Raw genomic sequence first — 26,220 nt, forward strand, 5'->3', positions numbered from 1 at the left:
GCCTTTATGACCGTCCATCCACCCCCTGCGTCGTTTCCCTGTCTACAATGGCTTTGCGAACGACTTGACAGTGGCACTGGCCACCAGGGCGCCAGAGGCCAGGCCAGGCCAGGCCATGCAGAGCACGCCGTTCAAACGTCCTCGTGGTTGAGTCGCGCGCCCCATCCCACGCGACGGCCCCGCAATTACGCCACAGTCCCCGAGGAGGCCTCGGCCAGCAGTAAAACACAACCGGCCAGCCCAGAGCCGCAGAGCGACCGGGCGGTGCTTTCTTTCTTTAAGGAACCAGACCGGCACCAGCACGGCTCCCCTTGCTCTGCTTTGCTTTGGCTTCCCTTCCCACACAAGACACGGATCCTTGTCTCTGCTACTCACTTCCCCATTCTTTCTCCCCCCTGCGAGCAGTAGCAGAGTGGAGCTTGTTACCGTGCGGTGGAGGTGAAGCCAGCCAGTGCGGCGAGAGCGGCGGGCGGCGGCGGCGGCGGAGATGAGCGTGACCAAGTTCATCAAGTGCGTCACGGTGGGCGACGGCGCCGTCGGCAAGACATGCATGCTCATCTGCTACACCAGCAACAGGTTCCCCAGTGTACGTACTGCTCATTCATGCCCATCCCTATCCTCCGACCCAGCCCCCTTCACGCTCACACTTCGACCTCAAGCTCAGCTCAGTTCCCAGTGTGATTGATGTGTTCCCCTTTCTCGAGCCGCTCATTCAATCCCCGATCTGTTCCACTGCCAGGACTACATCCCCACCGTGTTCGACAACTTCAGCGCCAACGTCTCCGTCGACGGCAACATCGTCAACCTCGGCCTATGGGACACCGCCGGTAAATGCTCTACCCATCTGCCTTTCCTGCATTTTTACCGCTGCCATTGCTAGTATTTCCTTTTTTTTTTTTTTTTGAAATAGTTTGGAACCTGAAGACTTGTGTTGTGCTCTTGCTTGTCTCGTTCAGGGCAGGAGGACTACAGCCGGCTCAGGCCGCTGAGCTACAGAGGCGCCGACATCTTCGTGCTGGCCTTCTCCCTCATCAGCAGTGCAAGCTACGAGAATGTTCTCAAGAAGGTATGTACTCCTATATGTTTGCAACAAAAGTTATTGACCAAATTAAGTTCAGAAATGCGTGTTCTATTCTGTTCGCTATTAGACTGTGCACGAGTGTCCTGAACTGATTGATGAACATTCTGTTTCTGGCAAGCAGTGGATGCCTGAGCTCCGCCGGTTCGCGCCCAATGTCCCCATTGTTCTTGTTGGGACCAAGCTAGGTGAGGAACTTCAACTGAATAGAGTTTTAAGATGGAGTTGTGACCGTGCCCCCAATTGCTCGACATGTTCTTCCTGGCAGCTCATGGTAATTTGATTCGGTTTCGATTTGCTCAGATCTGCGTGACCACAGAGCCTACCTGGCCGACCATCCTGGCGCCTCAGCAATCACGACTGCACAGGTTTGCCCTCACCCTCCGTCAACTCCTTTCGAACAATCCGTGACATAGACAGATGGCTAACATGTTGTCTTTCCCTTCGCTCAGGGCGAAGAACTCAGGAAGCAGATCGGCGCCGCGGCTTACATCGAGTGCAGCTCCAAGACACAGCAGGTACACACCCGAAGCCCGGAGCCGTGTACAGCTTGGGAATAGTTTGTTTTTGGGTCAATTTAAGGTAGACACGCTGTATTCTCAATGAATCAAAAGATAGTGACATGGTCTGTTTGGCCGTGCCAGAACGTCAAGGCTGTCTTTGACACCGCCATCAAGGTGGTCCTTCAACCCCCAAGGAGGAGGGAGGTGATGGCGGCCAGGAAGAAGACTAGGCGAAGCTCTGGATGCTCCATCAAGTAAGCACCCAACTTCTTATCGCTGTGTAATAGTTTGTGCAAACGACTCTCTGAACTGCTGCTGTTTATAAGATTCTAGAGATTAAAGTTGAAGATGCAGCAGCTGATTTTTAACTCTATTCCGTTCCTGATCTTGATTAGCACCTAATTACTATCCATCCTGTCAGTTCAATGGTCAGTTGTTTACTGCCATGATTTGTGCAAACGATTCTATGAACTGCTGCTGCGTAGACAAGATTTTAGAGTGGAGGTTAAGATGCTAACAACTGATTTTTAACTAAACCCCCTGTCCTGATATTGCCAGATTACTTATCTTCTGAAATTGTATCGCAGGCACTTGATGTGTGGTGGTACGTGTGTTGCTTAGCCAAATAGCAACCCTGGACACCTGGACTGACGCTGGAGATGAAGCATGGTGTAGTAGCAAGTGAATTTGCTTGACATAGCATGGTTTCTGCCTGGTGCTTCTGTCCTATTTAGCTACTAGTATGTTGCATGTTTTTGGTTTCTATTTCTAGAGCATCAAGCTCTGGGATCGACTTATCGGATTGGTGTAATGTTATGTAACAAGGTTGTGAAGCTAGATACAAGCACCCTGGACTGACGCTGGAAATGAAGCATGGCTAGTTGCAAGTGAATTTGCTTACATAGCATGGATATCTTTCTGGGTGCTTCTGTTATGTTTAGCTACTAGTATGTTGCGTATTTTGGTTTCTATTTCTGGGGCATCAGGCTCTGGGATCGACTTACTAAATTGGTGTAAGTTATGTAACAAGGTTTTGAAATAGCTAGATACAAGCAAGTTTCATGGCACTAAAAGCAAAACACGTCTAAAATAGACCAAGCGAGCAAATTGTGCACCCAACATTGATTGAATACGGAATCGTTTGGTAAGCACAGTCAGTCTGTTCTAACTGTTAAACTATTTCTGCAATGTAACCCCCAAATGAAAATGAGTGGAAGTTCTCTGAAACAGATTGAATAGCGGGAGGCTTGATGGCTCTCCTCGTCTCAACATACACGTATATATATATAGATGGATCAACTTGAGTTACAAGTTAACTTGAGAGATAAGACTAAACCCTAACCGCCACAATCTGGCCTGATGGGCCTAGTATGTCGGTTGCCTAACACGCCCCCCGCAGTCTGAACTAGGAGGGTAGTCGACGTGAAGACTGGATCTGAATTCCTGGAACAATGCTGTAGGTAGCCCCTTGGTGAATATATCGGCATACTGAGAGCTGGAGGGTACATGAAGAACACGGACAGCTCCAATGGCCACCTTCTCCCGTACAAAGTGTATGTCCAGCTCAATGTGCTTTGTCCTGCGATGCTGAACCGGGTTGGCGGAAAGATATACTGCGCTGACATTGTCGCAATAAACAATAGTAGCAGTGTGCACTGGACGACGAAGCTCCTGGAGAAGATGGCGCAGCCAACAGGTTTCAGCAACGACAGAGGCGACGCCACGGTATTCTGCCTCAGCACTCGAGCGTGAAACCGTGGGTTGCCGGCGAGAGGACCAAGACACCAAGTTATCACCCAGATATACACGTAACTCAAGTGGACCGTCTTGTATCCGGGCATCCAGCCCAATCGGCATCCGAGTAGGCAACCATTTGGTGGGAGGAAGTGGAGTGAAGGACAAGACCAAGATCGATGGTGCCCTTTAGGTATCGAAGAATGCGTTTAATTAGTTGGAAGTGAAAATCACGGGGATCATGCATATGGAGGCAAATTTGTTGGACAACATAGGAAATTTCGGGTCGGGTGAGAGTAATATATTGAAGAGCCCCGGCAAGGCTGCGATAGAGAAAAGGATCGGAAAAGGGTTGGCCGCAAGAGGCAGCGAGTTTAGGTTTAGTGTCTATGGGAGTAGAGGAGGGTTGGCAATCACGCATTCCGGCGCGAGATAAGATGTCTAGTATGTATTGACGTTGGGAGAGATGTAGGGTGGTGGGAGTGCGAGTGACGGAAATGCCTAGGAAGTGATGTAGGGGTCCGAGGTCTTTCATGGCAAAGGCAGAGGCAAGAGTGGCGATGATATGACGAAGGAGAGGGGTGGAAGAAGCTGTGAGAATGATGTCGTCGACATATAGAAGTAGATAGGCTGTGCCGTGTGTGTGATGATAGGTAAAGAGAGAGGCATCGGATTTTGAGTCAACAAAACCGATTGTGCGCGCATGGGAGGCGAAACGCTGGAACCAGGCGCGTGGAGCCTGCTTTAGGCCATATAGTGATTTTTGAAGACGACAGACATGGTTTGGAAAATTTGGATTGAGAAACCCAGAGGGTTGTTGGCTGTAGACTTCTTCGGTAAGATCGCCATGAAGAAAGGCATTTTTGACATCGAGTTGATGTACTGGCCATTGTTGGGAGATAGCTAGAGAAAGAACGACACGAATGGTGGCGGGTTTCACTACGGGGCTAAAAGTCTCGTCAAAATCGACGTCGGGCTGTTGGGTGAAACCTCGGACCACCCAGCGAGCTTTATGGCGAGCAAGAGAGCCATCCGCATTATGCTTGTGGCGAAAGATCCATTTGCCGGAGACGATGTTGGCGCCTGGAGGAGGGGGTACTAGGGACCATGTGTTGTTGTGCATGAGGGCATCATATTCTTCCTGCATAGCCTGACGCTAGGCAGGATCACGTAGGGCAATGAGATAGTTATGCGGAATGGGAGAGGAGTGAATGGCAGAGAGGTTTAGTTTGTCTATGGGTGGAGGAAGGCTGCCGGTGGAGCTGCGTGTGCGGTGATAGACTGGAGGGTTGGTAGGCGGAGCAGTGGGTCGGGGCTGGCTGGGACGTCGGGTGTAAACAAGGAGGGGTTTTGGATGGGTGTCCGCAGCACGGGATGTGTTGTCCCGGGCAGGAGGAGGAGCGGTCGGAGAAGGAGCAGCCGGAGACGAGTCGGCGGCGTGAACAGAAGGGCTTGGCGGAACATTGGTGGCTGCGGTTATTGGTGGAGACGTTGTATCAATGGTGGGCTGACGATATGCTAGGTGATGGTGAAGAAAGTCGGTATTATTTGGAGGGGTGGAGTCGGTGGGTTCGGGAGAGTAGGGAAATGTGTGTTCGTCAAAGGTGACGTGTCTAGATATGATTATTTTGCGAGTAGTGAGATCGAGACAGCGATAGCCACGATGCTGAGAGGGGTATCCAAGGAAAATACATTTGGTGGCTCTAGGAGAAAGTTTGTTTTTGGCGGTTGAGAAGGTGTTGACATAACAGAGGCAGCCGAAAACGCGGAGATCTTGGTATCGCGGTGTGCGGCCGTATAAGGAGAAATATGGTGTAGTTTGCGGTTGGGAGGAGGTGGGACGAATGTTGATGAGATAGGTGGCGGTATGGAGTGCCTCAGCCCAGAAGGATGGTGGCAGCGATGCTTGGAAGAGGAGGGTACGAATGACATCGTTAGTGGTGCGGATGGCGCGCTCGGCCTTGCCATTTTGTTGGGATGTATACGGACATGAGAATCGATAGATGATGCCGTGGGTAGTGCAGAAGGTGTGTAGGTTGGAGTTATCAAATTCTTTTCCGTTGTCACATTGGATGGATAAAATAGACAGTTGAAATTGGGTGGTGATGAGAGCATGAAAGGCGACAAAGGTAGCATACACTTCAGATTTTTTGCGTAAGGGAAAACTCCAGAAATATTGGGTGAAATCATCGACTATAATGAGATAGTAGCAATATCCAGAAGTGCTAGGGATAGGTGAAGTCCACAAATCACAATGCAAACGTTCGAAAGGTCTAAAGGTTCTAGATGCCGAAGAATAAAAGGGTTTCCTAACATTTTTCCCTAGTTGGCAAGCATGACACAGGGTGGTGCTTGGTTTATTATGGCAAGTATGTGGAGCAAGGCGCGACATGGTGAAGCTTCCGGGATGGCCGAGGCGACGGTGCCAAAGATCGGGGTGTTGGTGTAGGACGAAGGCGACATGATGGAGAGCTTGGCACATGGAGTAGAGCGGACCGGAGCTATTGCATCGAAGCATCACGGTCCCGGTGAGAAGATCCTTCACAGAGAAACCATAAGGGTCAAATTGAATGGAACAATGGTTATCGATAGTGAATTGCCGAACAGAAATCAGATTTTTAATAATGTTAGGAACAACAAGAATATTATTTAGATAGAGAGGTTTGGAGGGTGAATGGATGGTTGTGGAGCCGGTATGTGTGATGGGGATAGAGGAGCCATTGCCAACAGTGACAGTTTGGGAGGAGCAAGGTTTGAGGGAGGATAGGTTACCGGGGTCGGATGCCATGTGGGAGGAGGCTCCAGAATCCATGTACCAGTCGCCTCCTGAGAGTTGCATATTGTTCAGGGCGTTGACGAGGGCAGGGTCCAAGGCCGGTTGGTTGTAGCTCGGTGGCGGTGTCGGCGGAGGACCGTAGCTGGTGGAGGGCTGCCCGTATGCAGCATGGCACTGCGGCGCAGTGGGAAGCCGGGGCGCGGACCAAGTACTCCTGTGGGGCAGGAGCAGACCATGGCCGAGGGGACCAGGGTGGCTGCTGCCATGGTGCCTGGGGCTGCTGCTGAAGGTTGGCACGAGTGGGAGCGCCCGTCCACGGATTGTACTGCCAGGGGGAGTCGGTGCGACCGCGTCCACGCCCGCCGCGGCCACTTCCGCGACCGCGGCCGCCACGGTAGTTGTTGTTGGCGTAGAGTTGGCCGGTGCCACGGCCGACGCCTCCTGCGCCCCCGGGCGCCGATGGTGGTGGTGGTGGTGGAGGCCGAGGCCCGCCAGGCGGCGGCTGCACGCTCTGGCCGCAAGCCCAGAGTGCCGTGGCCGCGGCGTTTTTGACGTCGGTCTTCTTCTGCGTCTCTTCGAGGAGGAGGGCGGACCGGGTCTGCAGGAACGTGGGGAAGGGCACCTGAAACGGCAGAAACGAGCGAAGATGCGCATAATTCTCGTTAAGACCTCGGAGGAGGGTGAGCACGAGATTCTCGTCGGAGATGGGCTGCCCGACGTCGCCAAGAGAGTCGGCGAGGGCCTTGAGCTTGGCGCAGTAGTCGCTGATGGAGAGGTCCCCCTGCGGTGTGTTGCGGAAGTCAGCCTCCAACTGAATGGCACGGTGCTTTTTGTTGTCGCGGAAGAGGTCCTCGATGGCGCCCCAGATGGTGCGGGCGGTGGCGCCGGGACGCATGATGATGTTGAGGAGGTCGACGGAGACGGAGCCGTAGATCCAGGAGAGGACGGTGTAGTCGTCGCGGCCCCAGGGGGAGTCGGGGCCGGTGTCGGATGGAGTGGACTCGCCCGTGACGTGGGCGGTGAGACCGTAGCGACTGAGGGCGACGAGGAAGAGCTCGCGCCAGCTCGTGTAGTTGCCGTCATCGAAGCTCAGGGTGATGGGCACATGCAGTTTGATGGTGGTGGCGTAAGTGTTGGGGTTGGAGGTCTGGGCGGTGGTAGGGTTTTGGATGGGAGAGGTGAGTGCAGCAGTGGGGTTGGGTGGGTTGGCGGTGTTGAGTTGGTTGGCAGCGGTGAGCTGCTGATTGAGGGCGGCTTCGCGGGCGTCGAGGGCAGCGGCGCGATCCGCGAGCTCGCGCTCCTTGGCGGCGATTTCATCAGGTGTCATGGTGGGGAGGCGAGAGGAGGGAGAAGAGGTGTAGGTTTAGGGTTTTGGGGAGAGCCGGCGGCGGCGGCTAGGAGAGGGGAAGAGTGACCCGCTCTGATACCATGAAACAGATTGAATAGCGGGAGGCTTGATGGCTCTCCTCGTCTCAACATACACGTATATATATAGATGGATCAACTTGAGTTACAAGTTAACTTGAGAGATAAGACTAAACCCTAACCGCCACAATCTGGCCTGATGGGCCTAGTATGTCGGTTGCCTAACATTCTCCATAAGAGCTTTTTGCCACGGCTCATTTTCTCAAAATGCTTTTAAGCTTTTCCTTAGCTGCAACCAGTTCAGCTGCGATGCTAACTTCATTGGCTGAGTGTCCTGCAGTTAATATAATGTCTTGCAGTAAATATATTTTGTCTACTACTAGCAGTTTATGTAAAACAAGATATACCTAATAAATAGCACGTTGAATCAATATTAATGCCAGGCAAAGAGCATGTTGAGCAAATGTATCAATGCCAGTCTGAAGTCAAATATGATGGCCTGAACTACCAAAATGGAGTTGCCATAGCTTCAGGTACCTCCATCCCAAGAAATAAGGCGCACGCATATTCTAAGACGAATTTTGATCATAAAAATTGAGCAACAAAATCTTGATTATATTATATGTAATTAGTATTGTTGGATCCGTATTAAAAAAACACTTTCTAATGGGGAGTGGTGTTTTGAAACATGGGAGCATATGCTCCCTCTATTTTGAAATGCATCTTACACATATTTTGAATTTCAAAAAATTGAAACAAAAAATTAGCATGTAAATCTTCTCGTGCTACACGCTTACAAAGTTGTTTCATAAAAAAATGACTTATCATGTGACGTGTGTAAAAAAGATAAAACTCAGTGCTAAAAATAATGCTTTTCACAAGATAAGCTTTCTCTTTTTTATATAGACCACAAAAAATATTGGTTTTTCGTGAAACTTGACGAACGAACATATATTATGAAGATGTACATGTAAAAAAGTTTGTTAAAAAATTTCGACATTTCGAAATATGATTTTTTTGGTAGAGGGTCATACGCACCCGGGAGCCGAATTGAATTTCCGTTTCTAATGATGCTAATTTCATATAAACAATCTTGATATATTTAAAGTAATTTTTGGGCAAACGAAAAGCACGTAAAACGAGGGCACCTTATTCCTTAAATCGAAGGTAGTATCAAACAGGAGCATCTCTAGTTGGCAGAATGATTTAGGATTAAATGGAAACGATTAACAATATTACGTAAATTCAGCTTCAGGCCCAAAGCTTTATGGAGATCCCAAGCAGACATCATAGGACAACACGCATCATACCTCCCTGCAACATAATCACTAATGATGTGCAAATCTACTCCTACAATGTTAACACCGCATACCCCCAACCAACCATGTCATGTTCTCACCCTACCGCGACATGCCAAATATGAACTTATAACAATTGGGCAACAATATTCGTTGCTTTTGATGCTTTTGCTGAATTCTCCAAGACGCAGCTTATATCGAATGCAGCTCCAGGTACGTACGATCGAAGCCGTGTAGAACTTATAAGGGTTTGTTGCTGGGTCAATTTAATGTAGACACAGTGTATTCTCAATGAATCAAAGATCGTGACATGGTGTGATTTCTATTTGGCCGTGCCAGAACGTCAAGGCTGTCTTTGACACAGCCATCCAAGTTCCCCATGGCCGAGGCCTGCACCAGGTTGGGCTGCCCTCTCAGTCACTGGCGGAGCTACTCAGGGGCCTAACCGGGCCATGGCCCGCCCAGGATTTGTGCAAAAATTCTTGTACCTAAGCATCCCTGGACGGCCCAATCATTAGCAGTAGCAGAGCAAGGCCAGGCTAACGAGCAACCAGAAGGGCAGTCTCCCAGCGATTTGCATGCTCGTTGGCTTTTCCTCCAAATACGGAATAGAAAGTTTGTTTGGTAGTCAGGTATCTAACTTTGGTCGTCAGTTTAAAATATCATGTATCTTGACTAGCACTTACAAAAAAAATCCTCCAAGTTCTTACCTAGTTACTGCCTATGTTTCAAAACATAAGTTTTATTAAGGTCCGGCAAATGGTGGCTTTCGATACGATATATTAGCACATGGAAATCGTAGAACACTTGTATCACAGATGTCGCCTGGCCGCTGCTGCTCCGGGCGTAGTGCTGCCCGCACAGCAACCACGACCACCGAAACCGTCCTAGAAGCCCTGGGCCGCCACCCCGCCGCCGCTAGCAAAACGCTATTCCAAAGCGCCACACGGCTCCAGCTGGAGACCCTAGCGTGCGTGGGAGGAGGGGCCATCGGCAACTACCAGGTGGGGTTTGCCAGCTATCTACGCCTGCTGGTAGCGATGAGGGCGGACAAGGAAGGAGGCGGGGCTCGTGGGCCGGGTTGGTCGCCCATGTCACCTTCAGGAGAGGCCAAATATAAGATTTTTTCGTAGGCTATTTTAACTGATAAAGATATTTTGTATTTAGGAAGGGAGGTAGTATTTGTTAGCATGATTTGATATTTTTCACTTAATTTTCCTCCAAAATTCTTACTTAGTCAATCAAAAAATGTGAGCTCTCCTTTAGTTGGCCCGCCCAGTTATTTCCTTGTAGCTCCGCCACTGCTCTCAGTAGATGGTTCCTTTGATGTAGAAGGTAGAGCAGGAACTGGTATGATTCTGCGAGATTCTAATGGCGCAGTCATCGTCTCAGCTTGCCGAGTCCTTTATAATTGCAATGATGAGCTGGAATCAGAAGTTAGTGCTCTGATGGAAGGGTTAGCTTTGGCTTATGAGTGGTCGGAGTTGCCTATTATCATCCAATCTGACTGTTGCTGTGGCCCTTTCGGCTTTGAAGGAGAGTGGACGCAATAGAACAGTATATGGTCAGTTGTTTGATGAAGTGAAGCGTCTCATGAATCTTCGAGAAATTATACTCGTGAAATTAGATCGTGATCAAAATAGAGTTGCACATAGCCTAGCAAACTTGGGTAGAGGTGGAGATTGTACTGCTTGTTGGGTACATTCTACTCCAGAGTGTGTGTCACAGCTTTTGCTAGCTGATTGTAATTCTATACCTGAGTAATAAAATCTCGAATGATTTCCCCCGCAAAAAAAAAAAAAATCAAAGTGGTCCTTCAGCCCCCAAGGAGGAGGGAGGTGATGGCTACCAAGTAAGCACCCACTTCTTCTCACTCTACTTTGGTCGGCTGTTTACTGTAATAGTCCACGCAAACGATTCTACGAAATCGTGCTGTTCAAACAAGGTTTCTGAGAGTAAAGCTGAAGATGCCAACTGATTCTTAACCATATTTCGGTCCTGATCTTGATAGGCGTTTAATAAGGATTCTTGATCCTGTCAGTTTAAATATCTTCTGGAATTGCATTGCAGGCACTTGATGTGTGGTGGTACGTGCGTTGCTTAGCCAAACAGCAACCCTGGACTGACGCTGGAGATGAAGCATGGTGTAGTAGCAAGTGAATTTGCTGACATAGCATGGATTTCCATCCGGTGCTTCCGTTCTATATTTAGCTAACAGTATGTTCGCATGTTTGGTTCTATTTCTACTTCTAGAGCATCAGGCTCTGGGATCGACTTATCAGATTGGTGTAATGTTATGTAACAAGGTTGTGAAACAGCTAGATTGGTGTAATGTTATGTAACAAGGTCTACTGGGGACGTGAAAAACGCAAAACACATCTCAAATAGCCCAATCGACAAAATTGTGGCACCCAACTTTGATTGAATAGAGAATCGTTTGACAAGTACAGCCAGGCTAGCTACCTGCTAAATTCTTATTCTGCAAAGTAACCCCCAACGAAAATGAGTGGAAGTTCTTCATAACAGCTTTCTGCGCTATGGTTAGGCCGCTCATTTTCTCAGCATGCTTTTAAGCTTTTCGTTAGCTGATACCAGTTCAGCTGCGATGCCAACTTCATTGGCGGAGTGTCCTGCATCTGGAACCACCTGCAGATGTAATGTTCTGCTGTCAATATATTTTGTCTAGCAGGATCTCCAAACAGATGCCTGTAGTTGTCATAGCTTCAGGTACCATAAGTATAGTCCACGGTAACAATACAATGCCTAATATCAAACAGGAGCATATCTACTTGGAAGAATGATTCAGGAAAGTATGGAACGATTAACAGTATTACCTTAAATTCAGCTTCAGGCCAAGCTTTATGGAGATCCCAAGCAGACATCATAGGACAACAAGCATCATATCTCCCCTGAATCATAATCAATAATCATGTACAAATCTACAATGATAAAACTGCACACACCCAGCCGACCATGTCATGTTCGCACCCTACTGATACATGCCAAATATGAACTTGAAACAATTGGGCAAGATTAACAGACGAGGAGCAGAACACAATGCCTAGCTAAATACGTAAAATTTAATCATGCTCACTATTATCTTCATGCATACACACACTAACATTCATACCACTCATGAACACGTATAACATCCAAACAAGAGAGGTTGAGTGCAGATGTACCTGAACGATGAAAGCTTTAATGTGTCGAATCTTCTCAACATTGTCCAATAAGTGTGAATCCGAAGGTAAAAATCCCTTGTTAACGAAGTAGTGGTTTTCAATCCTTGCAAATGCCTGAAGAAAGTTGACCACACGTTACAAATGTAAAACAGGAAGTGTTAAGACCATGAAGTATTACAGCGTCCGGCAGTGCATTTAGACAAACAAGTTGTAGCATATAACCTCAAAGGCAAAATATTTCTCCCTCCGATCCATAATAAGTGTGGGGGATTTAGTACAAAGCTGTACTTATTATGGATCGGAGGGAGTACTAAAAAAGGCATTGCAGACATCTAGAGAAACATCAAGCCGTTATTGGTGTACAAGCATCAGAGCAAGGATTTGACATAAACAAAGATAACTTCAAAGGCACTATTGCATTATTCTATAAGAAAAGCTAACAAATGCAAACACTTCAAAAGAAAAAAAGCTGGTTGGCCAATCATGATACAGTAAAATAATGTATACTGAGCTGTTGTTGAAACAGTAGTGCTGTGGAAAAAAGAGGCTTGATGGTCGTGAAAGTACTTGCCAAAGAAAACTTGTCATCCTCCCCTCGTTTGATGGTGTCATGATTTTGAATGAGATGTGCAGTCAACATCTCCCACATTGTCCATCTCTTCGCAGCTTCAATCTAGATGGTCAAACAATAGGAATTCATGCCTGCTCATCGAGAAAATCAATGTAGGCGCTAATATATATTCTAACCATAAGCAATCAAGAGGAAGAATATGGCTACGAAAAGGAACCCATACATCAACCTTGGATTAAGTTGCTGCATGAACCAGGACCAAATGATCACACTTTCGTATAGGATTCATACAGAAAAGATCGTGTGCAAGGCAATTTCATAGTACATATCTAGCTAGCAACAAGATGGATACCTGGACATCAGGATCAGAGGAAGTTAGCCTTTTGTGGTACGCAGCTATGAAACAATTCCTTTCGTCCTCAGGAATAAGATCTCTAAATGGTTCCCATGCTGCACATTATTAAAAACTAAGTAAGCAAACTATTCACGCAAGAACTACATAATGTAAGAGGTAATGCTTATATTTCATAAAGAAACTTGGGGTGATTTTATATAGCTAAAAAGACGGTTTGCCCGGCAATTCTCTGCATTATTTTGGACAACTTCCAACTCTTGGAAAGGAATTGCTCAAAGGGACATAATGGACAGAAGTACACGTATTTTTCATAGTCCGATAACACTTCACCAAGTTTTATTTAGATGATAGCACAACATACCGTCTGGGAAAATAGCTGCTGCACCACCCTCGTAGAACCAATCGAGCTCCTTTTTCCTAAGCAAGAAAATGCCTCTGATAACAATGCCCGTCACCTACGGAACATCCACGACAGTGTTAGCAGAGCGAACAATACAGCTGTTTTGCTAGGATTTTCAGGTTCACACGAAATTGCAACACGCAGTTGAATCGCTGCTAACCTTGTCGGGGTGAGTCTGGCTGTACGCAAGGGCCAATGTGCTTCCCCATGAACCGCCAAACACCTACACTATCCCCAGAATCTTATGCAGTGAGTTTAACTGATGAAAGGCAAGCAATGTAATTTTGGAAAGAGGGACTAATGGAATTGCCTGCCACTCCGGGATGTCAAGATGCTCCCTGAGCTTCTCGATGTCAGCCACCAGGTCCCAGGTAGTGTTCTCCTCCAGACAAGCGTGGGGAGTGCTCTTGCCAGCGCCTCTCTGCAGACCAAAGAGAGACGGAAATTCAGCAACCTAGTCTCCACAGAACACCGGCTAATAAAAAACATTAGATGATCAAAATCAACCTGGTCGAATAGCACGATCCTGTAGAACTCCGGGTCGAAGAACCTGCGGTTGCCGGGCGAGGTGCCGGCCCCAGGACCGCCGTGGAGGAACACGACAGGCTGCAACAAAACAGAGCAAATTCAGGCCAATTTTATCAGAAGTCAGAACGAGGCGCATCGGTAAGAGCATTGGTGCCCGCGAGGATTCTTGAAAATTCGTCGTATCACTCACGTGTCCCCCTGGGTTGCCGGACTGCTCGTAGTAGATGGTGTGGACGTGGGAGACGTTGAGGCGGCCGGTCTGGTAGGGCTCGACGTGCGGGTACAGGTCCTTGCGCACGGCGGGATCCATGTCGGGGGCGGGGGCGGGGGTGGGGGTGTCGGTGCCGGAGCAGGAGATGCGGTGGTGGTGGCGTGCGGCGTGCGCGCGGAGACGGCGGTGAGTCCGTGTGCCTGCCGTGGGAGATCTAGTGAGACCTGGTCGTGTCGTGGGAGATAAGGACGGAGGTTACCTTGGGGTGGGGGAGGCGGAGACGGAGGCGGCGGGCGCGAGAGTCGTGCGGAGAAGGGGCAGTGGTGATGGTGGTGGGGGAGGAGGATCATTGGGGTGCGGGGAGTTGGTTGGTGGTTTCGGGGGGGAGAGTGGAGTCTGGAGTGGCGCCCGCCGATCGGTCCGTGCTGCCCGGGTGGCGTGTGGTAGTGCGACTGTGTGTGCCTGCCCTTTTCGGCGCTTGCGACGGACGGACGCCATTTGGCGTGGTCTGCTGCCGGCGGCCGTCGACGTCGGCCTGCCAACGACTGGATGAGCTGGCTGATCGGGCCATCGGCGGCCCTGGCTGGGAATTGATAAAGCTCACGGCTTCGTAGGGATCACTACCGTGCACTGCGACGAGAGCATCTCCACCGGCGTCCTCTAAATAGGCACCGGCAGGGTCGCCGGCACAGCTTACTCTATTTAGTTACGTTGTTCCCACATCGGCGTTCCAATACGGTGGCCGACTAGCATGTTTTGAGCAGGAATTTGGTCTCGACGTTTCAAACCGAAGCCCTTAACATAGGGATCCTTTCGGGACTGCCGGCGCTTTTATGGAGGCTCCAAAACATGCCGGCGCTTTTAGGGAGCGCCGGTGCAGGCACTTTCTCTCACTAGAATCCTAATAGAACTATTAGGGGCGCCGGTGGAGATGCTCTAAATATCACCAAAACTTTTCCCTCCACCGTATTAGCAACATACTACAAGAAAGGCAAAAGCAACAACACCAACATTGAACACCAAGAACACTATACATATTTCTCCTTTGGCAAGATAGAAATACACATTTCTAAGCCGTACCAAATAATGCCAAATTTCATAACATCTCAGGTTTTTAATTGATCCCAATCTAAAAAAAGGTTTTAAATTGGACGAATACTTTTATAAGTGTGACATCTTAACAATGCTTCATGAAAAAAAATTAACAACTAACAAAACTTTCTCTATACAACACATTTTCAGTTGAAAGTATACTTAGGATGACACATGCTATTTAGCAACAATGTGTATGGTAAGTAAAAATGTTCAGTATAAATCATCGATAATAAACGATTTTTTACTTCCGAGTACGGTGAACAACATGTAAAAACTTGTAGTAACTTCTGCTGAGAGACTGCTTATGCACATATTTCTTCGTAATTTGGTATGAACTTGTTGGACTATGTATATAGATTGTGTGGATGCACATGTTTTATACAAGGGATTTCTATTTTCGTGCCCTCGGTTCCTTAGTTGTGCTCAGTTTTCCCCAGCTCCTTAGTTTTTCCTCAGTTTTCCCCAAGTCCTTGTTTGAAACCCGCAGAAGCAGCTCAGACGACAGGATTCCCGTTAAGTTGTCTGTTCCGTGCTGACGTGTGGGGCCGCGTCGTGTGGGCCCTCGTCGCGTGGAGCTGGTAGAAAGGGACTACGTGGGATAGGACGAAATAGCGTTTGGTTGCACGTGAGCAGGAGCTGAGTTTTGTCTCTCTCGGCCCAAATTGGCATTTTCCCTTTTAAGAGCACCTTTTCCCCTCTTTCTCTCTCTGTCTTTTTCACCAAATTAGTATCAAATCTAGAGAAGCTTCTATTTCTGCCTTTTGACCCTCGTTTTTTGCCCAATATGGCAGCAAATCTAGAAGCTAGTATATGATAAATTCACAGCAGCATAATCAGAAAACTAAGTATAATACATAAACTGCATACAGCAGCCAATAACATTGTTAATGTTCACGACAAACTAAGATGGAAAAAATACAAGACGCACGCAATGTATGGCCAGCTAGAAGATTCCTCATTGCTCATATATTTCTTCGTCGCCCCATTCATGCATTATCCCAAGGAAATATTCATTGAACTTCTTCCGTCTGCAGTGTGCGGCCAATACATCCTCCAGACGGTATGTCCTGTGTTCATTTCTCAAACCGTAGTTTCCCATTCTATCCACATATCGTGGCCACTCATCCCAGGCCTTTGTATCATGAATGTACTCTCTGATATAACCCAAATCGGCGTAGTAGATGCAGCCAGGTAGAAGTGTCGGGTGCACTCTGGTGTCGATGGAGATGCACCGGATATAATGCACGAAGAAGGCATGACTGCCAATGTTACTGACCGGATGGAGAGAGCGGCTCTGAGTGTCCACACGGTACACCAATGGTTGGTCCTCTAAAAGCATGTTGTCCAACAACACAAGCATCAGATCACCATCCGACTTCTCAAGATAGAACTTGTCATTTCCAAGTTGTGGAAATGAAATTAGTGTCTCCATCTTGACAGTGGTCGCGCGCTGCTGCAACTGTACATTGGTGCACACTATTCTTCCGGACTCTAAATTATCCACAGCTATTGCATACAGTTCACCATTGAACGGGGTAATGCAACGCAAACCATGGTTCTCCATCGAAAAACTACCATCTCCCCAATCTTCATATATATCCTTAGTTGGAGTGCTCTCATCGATCCAACTAATTTCGTTCGGGTAATGTGAGCAAACGAAGACCATAGTCGGGGATTTGATTACAGCGACTGAATTCAGAAAAACAGATGGCATCTGCGCCTCAAACATAGTGTTCGATGCCTTTGTGAGTGGGTTCAGAAGCCGTATCTTGTGCGGCGGGTTCTTCTGGGCAAGCACGATGACACCACGGCAAAAGCCGACGAAGTAGTATCTAAAATATATTGATGAAGATAACATTCAGCACTAAGATTGAAAATAAGAATAAATTAACCCTATAGATATGGAGGAATTTGGAGGAATTTGAACCTTGCACGAACTTCCGATAGATCTATGGTGACGTAGCGGGATGTGCCGAGTTGGAGGAAGGTGAACTCAGCGGCGCGTGGAAGGGCGTGGTCTACCATGATCCATTCGTGCAGGTGCACGTCGGGCTCGTGTAAACCCGAGCGCCAATTTCTGCGTACTTGCCTCATAGCAGAGTAGGTGTCCATGTACTCCTCATTCGCCAAGCAAGCATTCGCCGATCTTGTGAAGTGGTCCGTCACCCATGAGAGAGGCCCACTCACGAGGCGCCGCGCTTGGATGCGCCGCCCTCGAGGCGACGGGCTCGGCGGCGACGGGCCCGAGGCGCCGGGCTCGGCGGCGACGGGCTTGGAGGCGATGGGCTCGAGGCGACGGGCTCGGAGGCGACGGGCTCGGCGGCGACGGGCTCGGCGGCGACGGGCTCGGCGGCGACGGGCTCGGATGCGACGGGCTCGGCGGCGACGGGCTCGGCAGCGACGGGTGATACGTGTACAGCACGCGTCCGTTGGGAACCCCAAGAGGAAGGTGTGATGCGTACAGCGGCAAGTTTTCCCTCAGTAAGAAACCAAGGTTTATCGAACCAGTAGGAGCCAAGAAGCACGTTGAAGGTTGCTGGCGGCGAGATGTAGTGCGGCGCAACACCAGGGATTCCGGCGCCAACGTGGAACCTGCACAACACAACCAAAGTACTTTGCCCCAATGAAACAGCGAGGTTGTCAATCTCACCGGCTTGTCGTAACAAAGGATTAGATTTATAGTGTGGATGATGATTGTTTGTAGAGAACAAGAGAACAAGTATTGGCAAAGAGATTGTATTCGATTAAAAGAATGGACCGGGGTCCACAGTTCACTAGTGGTGTCTCTCCCATAAGATAAATAGCATGTTGGGTGAACAAATTACAGTTGGGCAATTGACAAATAGAGAGGGCATGACAATGCACATACATGATATGATGAGTATTGTGAGATTTAATTGGGCATTACGACAAAGTACATAGACCGCTATCCAAAGATGCATCTATGCCTAAAAAGTCCACCTTCAAAGTGTTATCATCCGAACCCCTTCCAAAGTATTAAGTTGCAAACAACAGACAATTGCACTAAGTATGGTGCGTAATGTAATCAATAACTACATCCTCGGACATAGCATCAATGTTTTATCCCTAGTGGCAACAAAGACATCCATAACCTTAGGGGTTTCGTCACTCCCTGCATTCACGGAGACATAAACCCACTATCGAGCATAAATACTCCCTCTTGGAGTTAAGAGTAAAAACTTGGCCAGAGCCTCTACTAATAACGGAGAGCATGCAAGATCATAAACAACACATAGGTAATAGATTGATAATCAACATAACATAGTATTCTCTATCCATCGGATCCCAACAAACACAACATATAGCATTGCAGATAGATGATCTTGATCATGTTAGGCAGCTCACAAGATCCGACAATGAAGCACATAAGGAGAAGACAACCATCTAGCTACTGCTATGGACCCATAGTCCAGGGGTGAACTACTCACTCATCACTCCGGAGGCGACCATGGCGGTGTAGAGTCCTCCGGGAGATGAATCCCCTCTCCGGCAGGGTGCCGGAGGCGATCTCCTGAATCCCCCGAGATGGGATTGGCGGCGGCGGCGTCTCTGGAAGGTTTTCCGTATCGTGGCTCTCGGTACTAGGGGTTTCGCGACGAAGGCTATTTGTAGGCGGAAGGGCAGGTCAGGGGGCCACACGAGGGCCCCACACAACAGGCCGGCGCGGCCAAGGCCCAGGCCGCGCCGCCCTAGTGTGTCGCCACCTCGTGGCCCCACTTCGTATCATCTTCGGTGTTCTGGAAGCTTCGTGTGAAAATAGGCCCCTGGGCGTTGATTTCGTCCAATTCCGAGAATATTTCCTTACTAGGATTTCTGAAACCAAAAACAGCAGAAAACAAAGAATCGGCTCTTCGGCATCTCGTTAATAGGTTAGTGCCGGAAAATGCATAAATATGACATAAAGTATGCATAAAACATGTAGATATCATCAATAATGTGGCATGGAACATAAGAAATTATCGATACGTCGGAGACGTATCAGCATCCCCAAGCTTAGTTTCTGCTCGTCCCGAGCAGGTAAACGATAACAAAGATAATTTCTGGAGTGACATGCCATCATAACCTTGATCATACTATTGTAAGCATATGTAATGAATGCAGCGATCCAAACAATTTAAATGACATGAGTAAACAAATGAATCATATAGCAAAGACTTTTCATGAATAGTACTTTCAAGACAAGCATCAATAAGTCTTGCATAAGAGTTAACTCATAAAGCAATAATTCAAAGTAAAGGTATCGAAGCAACACAAAGGAAGATTAAGTTTCAGCGGTTGCTTTCAACTTATAACATGTATATCTCATGGATATTGTCAACATAGAGTAATATAACAAGTGCAATATGCAAGTATGTAGGAATCAATGCACAGTTCACACAAGTGTTTCTTCTTGAGATGGAGAGAGATAGGTGAACTGACTCAACATAAAAGTAAAAGAAAGGTCCTTCAAAGAGGAAAGCATCGATTGCTATATTTGTGCTAGAGCTTTGATTTTGAAAACAAGAAACAATTTTGTCAACGGTAGTAATAAAGCATATGTGTTATGTAAATTATATCTTACAAGTTGCAAGCCTCATGCATAGTATACTAATAGTGCCCGCACCTTGTCCTAATTAGCTCGGATTACCTGGATTATCATCGCAATGCACATGTTTTAACCAAGTGTCACGTAGGGTACCTCTATGCCGCCTGTACAAAGGTCTAAGGAGAAAGCTCGCATCGGATTTCTCGCTATTGATTATTCTCAACTTAGACATCCATACCGGGACAACATAGACAACAGATAATGGACTCCTCTTATATGCATAAGCATGTAGCAACAATTAATTTTCTCATATGAGATTGAGGATATTTGTCCAAAACTGAAACTTCCACCATGGATCATGGCTTTAGTTAGCGGCCCAATGTTCTTCTCTAACATTATGCAATGCTCTAACCATTTTAGTGGTAAATCTCCCTTACTTCAGACAAGACGAACATGCATAGCAACTCACATGATATTCAACAAAGAGTAGTTGATGGCGTCCCCAGGAACATGGTTATCGCACAACAAGCAACTTAATAAGAGATAAAGTGCATAAGTACATATTCAATACCACAATAGTTTTTTAGGCTATTTGTCCCATGAGCTATATATTGTAAAGGTGAAGAATAGAAATTTTAAAGGTAGCACTCAAGCAATTTACTTTGGAATGGTGGAGAAATACCATGTAGTAGGTAGGTATGGTGGACACAGATGGCATAGTGGTTGGCTGAAGGATTTTGGATGCATGAGAAGTATTCCCTCTCGATACAAGGTTTAGGCTAGCAAGGTTATTTGAAACAAACACAAGGATGAAGCGGTGCAGCAAAACTCACATAAAAGACATATTGTAAACATTATAAGACTCTACACCGTCTTCCTTGTTGTTCAAACTCAATACTAGAAATTATCTAGACCTTAGAGAGACCAATTATGCAAACCAAATTTTAGCATGCTCTATGTATTTCTTCATTAATGGGTGCAAAGTATATGATGCAAGAGCTTAAACATGAGCACAACAATTGCCAAGTATCACATTATCCAAGACATTTTAGCAATTACTACATGTATCATTTTCCAATTCCAACCATATAACAATTTAACGAAGAAGAAACTTTCGCCATGAATACTATGAGTAAAGCCTAAGGACATACTTGTCCATATGCAACAGCGGAGCGTGTCTCTCTCCCACACAATGAATGCTAGGATCCATTTTATTCAAACAAAACAAAAACAAAAACAAACAGACGCTCCAAGCAAAGCACATAAGATGTGATGGAATAAAAATATAGTTTCAGGGGAGGAACCTGATAATGTTGTCGATGAAGAAGGGGATGCCTTGGGCATCCCCAAGCTTAGACGCTTGAGTCTTCTTGATATATGCAGGGGTGAACCACCGGGGCATCCCCAAGCTTAGAGCTTTCACTCTCCTTGATCATGTTGTATCATCTCCCTCTCTTGATCCTTGAAAGCTTCCTCCACACCAAACTCAAAACAACTCATTAGAGGGTTAGTGCACAATCAAAATTTACATGTTCAGAGGTGACATAATCATTCTTAACACTTCTGGACATTGCACAAAGCTACTGAAAGTCAATGGAATCGAAAAATCTATCAAGAATAGCAAAACAGGCAATGCGAAATAAAAGGCAGAATCTGTCAAAACAGAACAGTTCGTAAAGACGAATTTTATTGAGGCACCAGACTTGCTCAAATGAAAATGCTCAAATTGAATGAAAGTTGCGTACATATCTGAGGATCACTCACATAAATTAGCATAATTTTCTGGGTTACCTACAGAGAATTAGGCCCAGATTCGTGACTGCAAAGAAATCTGTTTCTGCGCAGTAATCCAAATCTAGTATGAACCTTACTATCAAAGACTTTACTTGGCACAACAATGCAACAAAACTAAGATAAGGAGAGGTTGCTACAGTAGTAACAACTTCCAAGACTCAAATATAAAACAAGATTACTGTAGTAAAATAAAAACATGGGTTATCTCCCAAGAAGTGCTTTCTTTATAGCCATTAAGATGGGCTCAGTGATTTTAATGATGCACTCCCAAGAAATAATAGTTGCAAAAGAGAGCATCAAGAAGCAAATTCAAAACACATTTAAGTCTAACATGCTTCCTATGCATAGGAATCTTGTAAATAAACAAGTCATGTAGGCATAATGCAATAAGCATAGGAAGATAAAACAAGTGTAACTTCAAAATTTTAAGCACATAGAGAGGTGTTTTAGTAACATGAAAATTTCTACAACCATATTTCCATCTCTCATAAAGATTTTCAGTAGCATCATGAGAAAACTCAACAGTATAACTATCACATAAAGCATTCTTATCATGAGTCTCATGCATAAAATAATTACTACTCCCAACATAAGCATAGTCATTTTTATTAATTGTAGTGGGAGCAAATTCAACAAAGTAGCTACCATTATTATTCTCATCACCATAATCATCAAATGTAGGAGGCATATTGTAATCATAATAAACTTTATCCTCCAGAGTAGGTGGCACCAAAATACCACTATCATCATAAATGGGAGGCAAAGTATCATCAAAGTAAATTTTCTCCTCCATGCTTGGGGGATTAAAAATATCATGCTCATCAAAACCAGCTTCCCCAAGCTTAAATTCTTCCATAGCATTAGCAATAATAGTGTTCAAAGCATTCATACTAATAACATTGCCATTAGCATGCATATAAAGTTCCATAGGTTTTTAAATTTTCTCTTCAAACACCTCATGTCCTAACTCAAGATAAATACTATAAAGATCTCTAATATTTTTGTTGTTTTCCATTAAGCCTAACTAGTGAAATAAAAACATGCATGGAATTAAGTAAAGTAAAACAAGTAACTAATTTTTGTGTGTTTTTAATATAGGAAAGCAAACAAAGCAGTAAATAAAATAAAGTAAAGCAAGACAAAAACAAAGTAAAGAGATTGGAAGTGGGAGACTCCCCTTGCAGCGTGTCTTGATCTCCCCGGCAACGGCGCCAGAAAAAGAGCTTGATACGCGTACAGCACGCGTCCGTTGGGAACCCCAAGAGGAAGGTGTGATGCGTACAGCGGCAAGTTTTCCCTCAGTAAGAAACCAAGGTTTATCGAACCAGTAGGAGCCAAGAAGCACGTTGAAGGTTGATGGCGGCGAGATGTAGTGCAGCGCAACACCAGGGATTCCGGCGCCAACGTGGAACCTGCACAACACAACCAAAGTACTTTGCCCCAACGAAACAGCGAGGTTTTCAATCTCACCGGCTTGCTGTAACAAAGGATTAGATGTATAGTGTGGATGATGATTGTTTGCAGAGAACAGTAGAACAAGTATTGCAGTAGATTGTATTCGATTAAAAGAATGGACCGGGGTCCACAGTTCACTAGTGGTGTCTCTCCCATAAGATAAATAGCATGTTGGGTGAACAAATTACAGTTGGGCAATTGACAAATAGAGAGGACATGACAATGCACATACATGATATGCTGAGTATTGTGAGATTTAATTGGGCATTACGACAAAGTACATAGACCGCTATCCAGCATGCATCTATGTCTAAAAAGTCCACCTTCAGGTTATCATCCGAACCCCTTCCAGTATTAAGTTGCAAACAACAGACAATTGCACTAAGTATGGTGCGTAATGTAATCAATAACTACATCCTCGGACATAGCATCAATGTTTTATCCCTACTGGCAACAGCACATCCATAACCTTAGGGGTTTCTACCACTCCCCCAGATTCACGGAGACATGAACCCACTATCGAGCATAAATACTCCCTCTTGGAGTTAAGAGTAAAAACTTGGCCAGAGCCTCTACTAATAACGGAGAGCATGCAAGATCATAAACAACACATAGGTAATAGATTGATAATCAACATAACATAGTATTCTCTATCCATCGGATCCCAACAAACACAACATATAGCATTACAGATAGATGATCTTGATCATGTTAGGCAGCTCACAAGATCCGACAATGAAGCACATAAGGAGAAGACAACCATCTAGCTACTGCTATGGACCCATAGTCCAGGGGTGAACTACTCACTCATCACTCCGGAGGCGACCATGGCGGTGTAGAGTCCTCCGGGAGATGAATCCCCTCTCCGGCAGGGTGCCGGAGGCGATCTCCTGAATCCCCCGAGATGGGATTGGCGGCGGCGACGTCTCTGGAATGTTTTCCGTATCGTGGCTCTAGGTACTGGGGGTTTCGCGACGAAGGCTATTTGTAGGCGGAAGGGCAGGTCAGGGGGCCACACGAGGGCCCCACACAACAGGCCGGCGCGGCCAAGGCCCAGGCCGCGCCGCCCTAGTGTGTCGCCACCTCGTGGCCCCACTTCGTATCATCTTCGGTGTTCTGGAAGCTTCGTGTGAAAATAGGCCCCTGGGCGTTGATTTCGTCCAATTCCGAGAATATTTCCTTACTAGGATTTCTGAAACCAAAAACAGCAGAAAAAACAAGAATCGGCTCTTCGGCATCTCGTTAATAGGTTAGTGCCGGAAAATGCATAAATATGACATAAAGTATGCATAAAACATGTAGATATCATCAATAATGTGGCATGGAACATAAGAAATTATCGATACGTCGGAGACGTATCAGCATCCCCAAGCTTAGTTTCTGCTCGTCCCGAGCAGGTAAACGATAACAAAGATAATTTCTAGAGTGACATGCCATCATAACCTTGATCATACTATTGTAAGCATATGTAATGAATGCAGCGATCCAAACAATTTAAATGACATGAGTAAACAAATAAATCATATAGCAAAGACTTTTCATGAATAGTACTTTCAAGACAAGCATCAATAAGTCTTGCATAAGAGTTAACTCATAAAGCAATAATTCAAAGTAAAGGTATCGAAGCAACACAAAGGAAGATTAAGTTTCAGCGGTTGCTTTCAACTTATAACATGTATATCTCATGGATATTGTCAACATAGAGTAATATAACAAGTGCAATATGCAAGTATGTAGGAATCAATGCACAATTCACACAAGTGTTTGCTTCTTGAGATGGAGAGAGATAGGTGAACTGACTCAACATAAAAGTAAAAGAAAGGTCCTTTAAAGAGGAAAGCATCGATTGCTATATTTGTGCTAGAGCTTTGATTTTAAAAACAAGAAACAATTTTGTCAACGGTAGTAATAAAGCATATGTGTTATGTAAATTATATCTTACAAGTTGCAAGCCTCATGCATAGTATACTAATAGTGCCCGCACCTTGTCCTAATTAGCTCAGATTACCTGGATTATCATCGCAATGTACATGTTTTAACCAAGTGTCACAAAGGGGTACCTCTATGCCGCCTGTACAAAGGTCTAAGGAGAAAGCTCGCATCGGATTTCTCGCTATTGATTATTCTCAACTTAGACATCCATACCGGGACAACATAGACAACAGATAATGGACTCCTCTTATATGCATAAGCATGTAGCAACAATTAATTTTCTCATATGAGATTGAGGATATTTGTCCAAAACTGAAACTTCCACCATGGATCATGGCTTTAGTTAGCGGCCCAATGTTCTTCTATAACATTATGCAATGCTTTAACCATTTTAGTGGTAAATCTCCCTTACTTCAGACAAGACGAACATGCATAGCAACTCACATGATATTCAACAAAGAGTAGTTGATGGCGTCCCCAGGAACATGGTTATCGCACAACAAGCAACTTAATAAGAGATAAAGTGCATAAGTACATATTCAATACCACAATAGTTTTTTAGGCTATTTGTCCCATGAGCTATATATTGTAAAGGTGAAGAATATAAATTTTAAAGGTAGCACTCAAGCAATTTACTTTGGAATGGCGGAGAAATACCATGTAGTAGGTAGGTATGGTGGACACAGATGGCATAGTGGTTGGCTGAAGGATTTTGGATGCATGAGAAGTATTCCCGCTCGATACAAGGTTTAGGCTAGCAAGGTTATTTGAAACAAACACAAGGATGAAGCGGTGCAGCAAAACTCACATAAAATACATATTGTAAACATTATAAGACTCTACACCGTCTTCCTTGTTGTTCAAACTCAATACTAGAAATTATCTAGACCTTAGAGAGACCAATTATGCAAACCAAATTTTAGCATGCTCTATGTATTTCTTCATTAATGGGTGCAAAGTATATGATGCAAGAGCTTAAACATGAGCACAACAATTGCCAAGTATCACATTATCCAAGACATTTTAGCAATTACTACATGTATCATTTTCCAATTCCAACCATATAACAATTTAACGAAGAAGAAACTTTCGCCATGAATACTATGAGTAAAGCCTAAGGACATACTTGTCCATATGCAACAGCGGAGCGTGTCTCTCTCCCACACAATGAATGCTAGGATCCATTTTATTCAAACAAAACAAAAACAAAAACAAACAGACGCTCCAAGCAAAGCACATAAGATGTGATGGAATAAAAATATAGTTTCAGGGGAGGAACCTGATAATGTTGTCGATGAAGAAGGGGATGCCTTGGGCATCCCCAAGCTTAGACGCTTGAGTCTTCTTGATATATGCAGGGCTGAACCACCGGGGCATCCCCAAGCTTAGAGCTTTCA

At 45.8% G+C, this 26,220-nt stretch overlaps 2 protein-coding genes across 3 annotated transcripts; one reads left to right on the forward strand and one right to left on the reverse strand.

Moving 5' to 3' along the window:
• Positions 1–239: 239 nt before the first annotated feature.
• On the forward strand, positions 240–10,958 carry LOC127327198 (rac-like GTP-binding protein 2). Of its 2 annotated transcripts, none has more exons than XM_051353968.2 (8): positions 240–586; positions 740–827; positions 957–1,066; positions 1,203–1,266; positions 1,382–1,446; positions 1,531–1,596; positions 1,723–1,835; positions 10,825–10,958. In XM_051353968.2, exons 1-8 carry the CDS (start codon positions 488–490, stop codon positions 10,856–10,858), a joined length of 639 nt encoding a protein of 212 aa, XP_051209928.1. In that variant the 5' UTR covers positions 240–487; the 3' UTR covers positions 10,859–10,958. The 2 variants fall into 2 exon arrangements, with proteins under 2 accessions (XP_051209928.1, XP_051209927.1); XM_051353967.2 differs by lacking the exon at positions 10,825–10,958 and adding an exon at positions 2,169–2,473 and having other exon boundaries at positions 241–586.
• Positions 10,959–11,139: 181 nt separating this feature from the next.
• On the reverse strand, positions 11,140–14,414 carry LOC127327196 (proline iminopeptidase). Its single transcript, XM_051353965.1, has 11 exons — positions 14,261–14,414; positions 13,981–14,201; positions 13,770–13,868; positions 13,573–13,683; positions 13,423–13,485; positions 13,224–13,317; positions 12,860–12,957; positions 12,508–12,609; positions 11,937–12,050; positions 11,589–11,663; positions 11,140–11,400 (listed from the first exon to the last, which is right to left on the reverse strand). The coding sequence occupies exons 1-11, from the start codon at positions 14,349–14,351 to the stop codon at positions 11,305–11,307; spliced, it is 1,164 nt and encodes a 387-aa protein (XP_051209925.1). The 5' UTR covers positions 14,352–14,414; the 3' UTR covers positions 11,140–11,304.
• Positions 14,415–26,220: the final 11,806 nt, after the last annotated feature.

The sequence above is a fragment of the Lolium perenne genome, chromosome 1, assembly GCF_019359855.2.
Source record: "Lolium perenne isolate Kyuss_39 chromosome 1, Kyuss_2.0, whole genome shotgun sequence".
NCBI lineage: Eukaryota > Viridiplantae > Streptophyta > Magnoliopsida > Poales > Poaceae > Lolium > Lolium perenne.

Bases quoted from the DNA above. Each gene is read 5' to 3' on its own strand.
- LOC127327198 (XM_051353968.2), top strand. From the start codon at position 488: ATGAGCGTGACCAAGTTCATCAAGTGCGTCACGGTGGGCGACGGCGCC. The intron at 587-739 runs GTACGTACTGCT...TTCCACTGCCAG, and splicing joins CCAGCAACAGGTTCCCCAGT to GACTACATCCCCACCGTGTT. The intron at 1,836-10,824 runs GTAAGCACCCAA...ATTGCATTGCAG, and splicing joins AGCTCTGGATGCTCCATCAA to GCACTTGATGTGTGGTGGTA.
- LOC127327196 (XM_051353965.1), bottom strand. From the start codon at position 14,351: ATGATCCTCCTCCCCCACCACCATCACCACTGCCCCTTCTCCGCACGA. The intron at 13,486-13,572 runs GCAATTCCATTA...GGGATAGTGTAG, and splicing joins TTGACATCCCGGAGTGGCAG to GTGTTTGGCGGTTCATGGGG. The intron at 13,318-13,422 runs GTTAGCAGCGAT...GATGTTCCGTAG, and splicing joins GCCAGACTCACCCCGACAAG to GTGACGGGCATTGTTATCAG.